At 38.9% G+C, this 8,500-nt stretch overlaps 1 protein-coding gene across 26 annotated transcripts in view; it reads right to left on the reverse strand.

Annotated features, from left to right (window-relative positions):
- Positions 1–2,896: 2,896 nt before the first annotated feature.
- The window catches only part of LOC147025441 (microtubule-associated serine/threonine-protein kinase 3-like), a 397,627-nt gene continuing 392,023 nt past the window's right edge, over positions 2,897–8,500 (reverse strand). For 25 of the 26 annotated variants that reach the window (XM_085886419.1, XM_085886418.1, XM_085886417.1 and 22 more), the window contains 2 exons: positions 5,802–6,115; positions 2,897–5,691 (listed from right to left, as the gene is read on the reverse strand). In XM_085886419.1, coding sequence (XP_085742545.1) covers positions 4,201–5,691; positions 5,802–6,115 — 1,805 coding nt within the window. In that variant the 3' untranslated portion in view covers positions 2,897–4,200. The remainder of the gene's footprint in view (positions 5,692–5,801; positions 6,116–8,500) is intronic. The other variant, XM_085886406.1, reaches the window with a different exon arrangement.

An 8,500-nucleotide genomic window follows, 5' to 3' on the forward strand; every position in this document is an offset into this window, starting at 1 on the left:
TGTGTGTGTTGTCATATGTGTGTGTGTGCGTATGTGTGTGTTGCAGTGCTGTGTGTGTGTGTGTTGTGCGTGTGTGTGTGTGCGTGTGTGTGTGTGCGTGTGTGTTGTGCGTGTGTGTGTGTTGTGCGTGACTGTGTGTGACCGATATATATGTGTGTGTGTGCGTGCGTAATGTGTGTGTGATGTTGTGCGTGTGTGTGTGTGTGCGTATGTGTGTATATGTGTGTGTTGTACGTATGTGTGTATATGTGTGTGCGTGCGTATCATATGTATGTGTGTGTGCGTGTGTGTATATGTGTGCGTATGTGTATGTGTGCGTGCGTATATGTGTGTGTGTGCGTGTGTGTCATATGTGTGTGCATGTGTGTGTCATGTGTGTATGTGTGTGTGTGTTGACGTGCTGTGTGTGTGTGTGTGTGTGTGTGTGTGTGTGTGTGTGCGTATGTGTATGTGCGTATGTGTTGTGCGTAGTATGTGTGTGTGTGTGTGTGGCAATGATACTCTCTCTATATGTGTGTGCGTATATATATATGTGTACCACATATAATAATAATACATATATATATATATATATATATATATATATATATATATATATGTATACATATATATATATATATACATATACATATATATATATATGTATACTATATATATATATATATATATATATATATATATATATATATATATGCTATACATATATATATATATATATATATATATATATGTATACATATATATATATATATATATACATATATATATATATATATATATATATATATATGTATATATATATATATATATATATATATATATACATATATATATATATATATATATATATATATATATATATATATATATATATATATATATATATATATATATGTATACATATATATACATATATATATATATATATATATATATATATATATATATATATGTATACATATATATATATATATATATGTATACATATATATATATATATATATATATATATATATATATATGTATACATATATATATATATATGTATATATGTATACATATATATATATATGTATATATGTATACATATATATATATATATATATGTATATGTGTACATGTATATATGTATATATGTATATATGTATACATATATATATATGTATGTATATATATGTATACATATATATATATATGTATATATGTATACATATATATATATATGTATATATGTATACATATATATATATATATATATATATGTATACATATATATATATATATGTATACATATATATATATATATATATATATATATGTATACATATATATATATGTATATATATATATATGTATATATATATATATATATATATATATATATATATATATATATATATATATATATATATATATATATATATATATATGTATGTATATGTATACATATATATATATATATATATGTATACATATATATATATATGTATACATATATATATATATATGTATATATGTATACATATATATATATATGTATATATATATATATATATATATATATATGTATATATGTATACATATATATATATATATATATATATATATATATATATTTATATGTATATATGTCTACATATATATATATATATGTATATATGTATACATATATATATATATATATATATATATATATATATATATATATATATATATATATATATATATGTATATATGTATATATGTATATATATATATATGTATATATGTATATATATATATATGTATATATATATATATGTATATATATATATGTATATATGTATATATGTATATATATATATATATGTATATATGTATATATATATATATATATATATATATATATATATATATGTATATATATATATATATATATATATATATATATATATATATATATATATATATATATATATGTATATATGTATATGTATATATATATATATATATATATATATATATATATATATATATATGTATATATGTATATGTATACATATATATATATATATATATATATATATATGTATATATGTATACATATATATATATATATATATATGTACACATGCACGTGCATATATAACGGCCTTCACTACTCCCATTTCCAGCCTCACCTCCCCGCCCCCTCCGCCATTTCTCATCTCAAACATGATAATTCGTAAATATCACCTTTTATTTTTAAAAAAAACTTAACCTGTGCACTCAACACTCATGAGAAGGTCATACCTGGGGCTTTGGAAGCAACTAAACCAGATGCAGTGCTTCTCTCTGGGAAGTCTGCCTGAATGTTGGTGATGATAGCATCATCTTTGCGATTGCAGGCTCCTTTAACTAATTCACCAAGCCTGCCATGTTCACATGAGGTGATCCCACATGGTTCAAATTCCACTCACTGGCAGGGATGATCGGGCAAGACCGTAGAACTCACCGGTCCACTGCCCCTCCGTCGGCTTTGCACGGGCCCATGTCTTCAGATTTTGCAGTACGGACTGGAAGACATCACCTTTTGAACAAGTGGATCAGAAAGTTCTCCAAATCTTTCATTGTGCAAGAGGCACACCCTTTTCCCGATGGAATGTTTCCAAGTACTTTCGGCTTCTTTTTGAAGCTTTGTGAGCCATTTTATCTTGGAATTCTTATCTGGCACGTGCGATATCCATTCACAGCCACTCCGACGGAGCTCGGTTCTCTCCATATGTGTGCCAAGCATAAGCCTAGCCCTTGGATTACGTCATTTAAAAAGTCACGTATTCCCATCAGTGCCTCTCTTTGCACTCCATTCTCAGATAACTCACAGGACACTGTCATTTTCAACATCTTGCGCTTTGAAGACTTACACAACAAGAGGAAATGTGAGCATAATGTGGTTTATTCAAATTGACCCTCATTGTAAACGTATACTACGAGTGACGTACAAAAAGCAGGATTCCGGAGACGGCTGTAAACAAAATTACGTACGAAAGCAGCCATTTGTAACTTCCGCCTTCCCATAATAAAGGCAGCACAAGTGTCATGTGGATGAGCTTTAGAGCATTCAGAACAACAGTAAAACACCCTGATCTCTGTCCTGCTTATCAGAAAATCATCACATTCAGTCCATTTCACATTACACTCACAGGATCATGTCATCCCAATGACATTCTAAAACTCTCTTTCTTATAAGATACACAAACAAAATGTTTAATACACGGATGTCAGCTGAGTTCGAAGTGAAAAGGCAACTAAAAAAAAAGTTTCACAATCTTTACACCGACTGCCTTCATTGCAATACAATTACTCTGAGCATCTTTGCTCACACGTTTGCGTCGTCATCGAGCCTCTCATTGGATGAGGGATGGAAAGGTGAGAAATGAACGGCATCAACTCCTTAAATCGGTACAAACCCTGCAGGTGTTGCGTTCTTACTTGTACTCCATTGAAACGAGAAGAAATAAAATAAAAACCAACCAAGCAACTTCGAATGCCAACAGCGCTTCCGTTGATTATTGTCTTGCAATCGGTTCTTAAGTCTTTTTCCGGAAGAGGGAGAGAGAGAGACAGGGAGGTTGGGGAGGGGTGGGATAGTAGAGCAGACCAAACATGACGATCCTGGCACACACTGCTACCGATAGGTCGAGATAAGGATGGGAAAACACCAGAATGTTTACATACGAGCCGAGCACAGCACCCGCATACTTGACATCGAAGCCGCGATGCTTCCCCCCCCCCCCCATTTAGGAAGGAATTATTATTTTATTTTTTTAAAATCTTATTTGTTCTTACCTCTGGCTCTGTGCTACTTTGTTGAACCATAACAAGCCACAGGACACAGAAGCAGATTTTCTTACATAGTGCCACATATTGTCCAATGCATAAATACTGTATAATATATACATACGAGTTTACAGTACAGCTTCAAGTATTCATCACCAAATTCCCATCTGCACTTAAAAGCATATCTTCCCCCGATCTGAAACAGACAAAACATAAAAGAAGAGGAAAACAAAAATCAAAACAAGAACAAAGAAAACTATTCATGCAAGCAATTCTTGGTATCACCACCAGAATTCCCTATATACATTAATAAAACTGAGAACTATGAAAATTAACATGCAATGAAAATAAAGCCATATTGACGTAAATGTACATCCTTTATTCTCCACCAAATACATTTTTTCACTTGTGCTGTGTGGTCTGCTGCTTGGTTGTAGACCCTGAATGCTCGCCGTCTTTCGACGGCCGAGCGTCGTCCGTCTGCCTTTGCGTCAAACTTGGGCTTTGAATGTTCAGCTGTACTGATGCCGGAGGAGAGCATAGTGGTGGAGGAAGCAGATGATGTGCAATTGCAGCGGGTGGCCACGAATCAGGGGACCAAGAAATGGGCCTCGTTCGGGCGAGTGGACTCCGTCGCTTGGTCAGCAAGGAGACTCGGCCCTCATCTGCAGTTGCGGTCGCCCTTTCATTCCCTTGCTTCCCACAAGCTACAATACCTGACTTTGCATCGGCACGGCCACCTAACCTGCCCTCGCCTACACAGACAACCTGCCCGGTCTTCACAGATTGCACAAATGCCAAAAAACTCTCGCCAGCTTCAGGGCTATGGCGATCCTCAAGTAAAGTAGCACTGATTGCCTGAGTATTCCCTGATGACGCTGCTTGAGTCGACAAATGATCAGAGCCATCGTCGACTCTGCTCTGATTATCCACAGGCTCAGATTGCTTCCTCGGTGATAACTTCTGACAGCAACCAGCCTTTGATTCTTGTACTGCTTTCATTGATGAATGAACTTTCTTGGATCCAAGGACTTGAGAAATGCTCGATGTCTGGTGCACCGGAGACAAAACAGTCACATCAGAACACTGCATAACTTCAGTGCTCTGACCCGATGGATCATCGCCTGATGGCTGGGATACCATCAGAGTTGGAACAGGCTCATCATTTGTTGGTCGAAACCTAGATGGTAGTGTATCCAATTTCAGTTCACCAATTTGCATGCCTTTGTGGCAGATACTTGTATATGAAGGTGTCACAAGCCCAAAAGCACCCACAGATGGTAAGCTGCTTGAAGTAGGCAAAGACAAGCTTCGCATGGCCTCCACCTTTGAAAAAGCTCCTGCCCTATCAGAACCAGGAACTCTACGAAGAGGTGTCACACCAGGAAGTGGCCCTTTTGTTACATTGACAAGTTTCAACTCTGTCGTTCCTCCTAAAGCTGCTTTAATTGGTGATCCAGCTGTGACACTGATCACAGGCCTCAATGGAGGGCGGGATGATGGTGGGCCCTCTTCCGGAGCACTATGACCACTTGTTCCATCAGAGCCCTCTCCCTCTTCAGTTTCGGAACCGCTGCCCTCTGCAATTGCCTCGATTTCCTGCTTTGCCAAGCCCTTGCCTTTTTCTGACCGCCCTTCACGCCCTTGCCTGTCTCTGTCCTCATCAACGGTGTCAGCCTTGCGACCAGGTACAAAAAGTGGCCTGAATGATCCCCGCTCTGTGCCGGAGTCTCTGCTGCTACTTGATGGAGAGGGTGAAGGAGGAGGGGGAGGTGGAGGAGGAAGGGATTGAGATTTCTTATCACCAGTAAAGGAGCTGGAGATACGCTCTGCTGATTGCACACGCTTGAGCAACGGTGAGCGTGGAGCCTCTGCACTCTTTGGTCGTGTCACCTACCAAGGATGAAAAGCAGTTAATAGGTGATAAAGGAAATGAGGGAAATAAGTAAAGACAACACACATGCATGTACATGTATGAGGAGTGGAAATGCAGAAACACACACCTGTCGTGAAGGTGCTGGAGGAGAAGAATGGGCTTTCAGGCCACTGGATTGGCCAGGTGCTGGTGATGGAGTTGGAGTGGGGGACTCTGAGCGCGATGGTGGAGGTGATGGAGCCACAGTGGGGCGGCCAGGTGAAGGTGTACGGGCAAGCGGAGACAGTGGGATGCTTCCGGCAGACTTGCGACGTGGTGAACGATATGTGCGTTGCACTTTGGGGCCAAGTCCCTGAAGGCTACTCGGCCGGATGTGCCCAGAGCCCGCAGGTGAGTTGGGGGTGCTGGATGAGGGGGAACTGCTGGGGGATGATGTTCCACCTGCAAGTACCATCACATCGGTAAGGAAAGCATCACGACAACACTACCTGAAAATTTTGTTGACATTGTTGAAAAGTAAATAAAACAAACCAACGATAATATTTTAAAAAGGGAGTTCCGGGCCACTTCTCATATCTCCACTGACATTTGGAATGTGAATTAAAACTTTGCCTGATGGCTGGAGTTCCATGTTGCCAAAGCAGTCTTGTGTCAAGGAATTACACGATGTGGTTTGTTATTTCCTTTGCTGTGACATGGCAGGAATTTGGAATTTGGCTATGGTACTGGTGAAAATCACCAATTCTTTGCAAAGGGCACCATAGGATCTTTAACATCCACCAGCAACCAATTCTACCATACCTGCAAAACACCAGGTGAAAGCCAGTGGATCATGCTGATCATAAAATAAACCAATGTCACCCGCAGGGTGACCCGTATCTTGCAAAAAGGTGACCACGTGTGACTTCTTTAAGGTCACACTGAGGTGAACAAAGCTGCTATCCACCAGGAGCGACTCCTTGAGGAATATCTGCCTACGAGAGATTCCGATGAGAATCGTTCTACAGAGTAACCATGAAAAATATGCGTTTGCCTCATAACGTCACCAAATGACGTCATAATGTCTCAAGCTTGATATATCTAGAAAGCACTCATCGAGGTGTTCAATTTGAGGTACTACACGATATGGTTCCTAAAACTTGAAAATTTGACCTTGAGGTCAAATATGTTTGACCTCAGGTGCTAACCATGAAGGTCAAGGCCAATCGCCACCAAAAATTAATCAGCTGAGCGCCAGACCATGAACTATATTCCCATGAAGTTTGAAGACGATCCGATCAAAATTACTCAAAAAATAAGGGTTTCGTCGACTCCCCTGAATTGCGCCAAAGTGACCTTGACCTTTGACCTTGACCTTCAAAATGTTGTGCACTGAAAGGGACCTCTATAGGTCTCTGATATGCGAAGTTACAAAAATTTCCGATGATAACTGTGCTCTGCATAATTTTTTTATACGTGATTACAGACAAACAAACAAACAAACAAAAAAAAAACATACAAGCTGACTTACATATCTTGCAAAAACTTCGTTTTGGCAAGATAAAAATTAAAATGTGAAAAATTGTGAAAAAAAATAAAGGAATAACTTTACTACTGTGTTTGGTTTTTGTGAGAGTTCACACCTCTCTGGTTGTCATCAGAGAGACATGGAAAGAGAAACTGTAAACTGTCGGACCCTGCTATTCACGGATTCGTTATACACAGACCCCGCGTATTTGCGCTTAAGAAATGTGACCTACTTCGACATTTTCAGCCTTGTGCTTTGCGTATTCGTGGGCGGGAAAAAAAATTCCACAAGCTGCACACATAACGGTTCAAAAACTTATCTTCCACAAGTCATGCATAGAACAGTGTACATGTATGTACACGTATGTACACAAAAGCATATCTTCCCATGAGTCGTGTGCATGACCTGCTTCTACATTCGCGGCCCTGTGCTTCGGGTTTGCACGTTTTTTCGCGGGCGCAGAAAACATATCTTCCACAAGCCACGCACATAACACAGTTCTAAAACATATCTTCCACCAGCCATGCTTTTATTAATCTCGCGTCAAGTCTGCACTGTCTGCTTTTGTAAGTTGCTTGTGTAGCCTGGTGTTGGCTTAGTGGTTAGGGTGGCGGCTTGGGATCCTTGGGTCCTGAGTTCAAGCCCCGTTGGCCGCTGAATTAATATACACCAGGAGGTTGACTCAGCCTGTCATCCTTCTGAGGTCGGCAAAATGAGCACCAGTGTACTGGTAAGGGGGACACTGCATCAGCGGCACAGCCGCGTCCCCACCAATGATGCAACCAGCAGCCACAGGCTACACTCGATAGAGAGAGAGAGCAGCTGTATGTACATACTGTACAGTACTGTACTCAAAAGCATATCTTCCATGAGCCGGGGAATGACCTGCTTCTACATTCGCGGCCCTGTGCTTCGGGTTTGCACGTTTTTTCGTGGGCGCAGAAAACATATCTTCCACAAGCTACGCACATAACACAGTTCTAAAACATATCTTCCACAAGCCACGCACATAACACAGTTCTAAAACATATCTTCCACCAGCCATGCTTTTATTAATCTCGCGTCAAGTCTGCACTGTCTGCTTTTGTAAGTTGCTTGTGTAGCCTGGTGTTGGCTTAGTGGTTAAGGTGGCGGCTTGGGATCCTTGGGTCCTGAGTTCAAGCCCCGTTGGCCGCTGAATTAATATACACCAGGAGGTTGACTCAGCCTGTCATCCTTCTGAGGTCGGCAAAATGAGCACCAGTGTACTGGTAAGGGGGACACTGCATCAGCGGCACAGCCGCGTCCCCACCAATGATGCAACCAGCAGCCACAGGCTG

This window comes from Eptatretus burgeri, chromosome 6 (assembly GCF_056783735.1).
Source record: "Eptatretus burgeri isolate ZD-2024b chromosome 6, Ebu_testis_v1, whole genome shotgun sequence".
Classification (NCBI taxonomy): domain Eukaryota; kingdom Metazoa; phylum Chordata; class Myxini; order Myxiniformes; family Myxinidae; genus Eptatretus; species Eptatretus burgeri.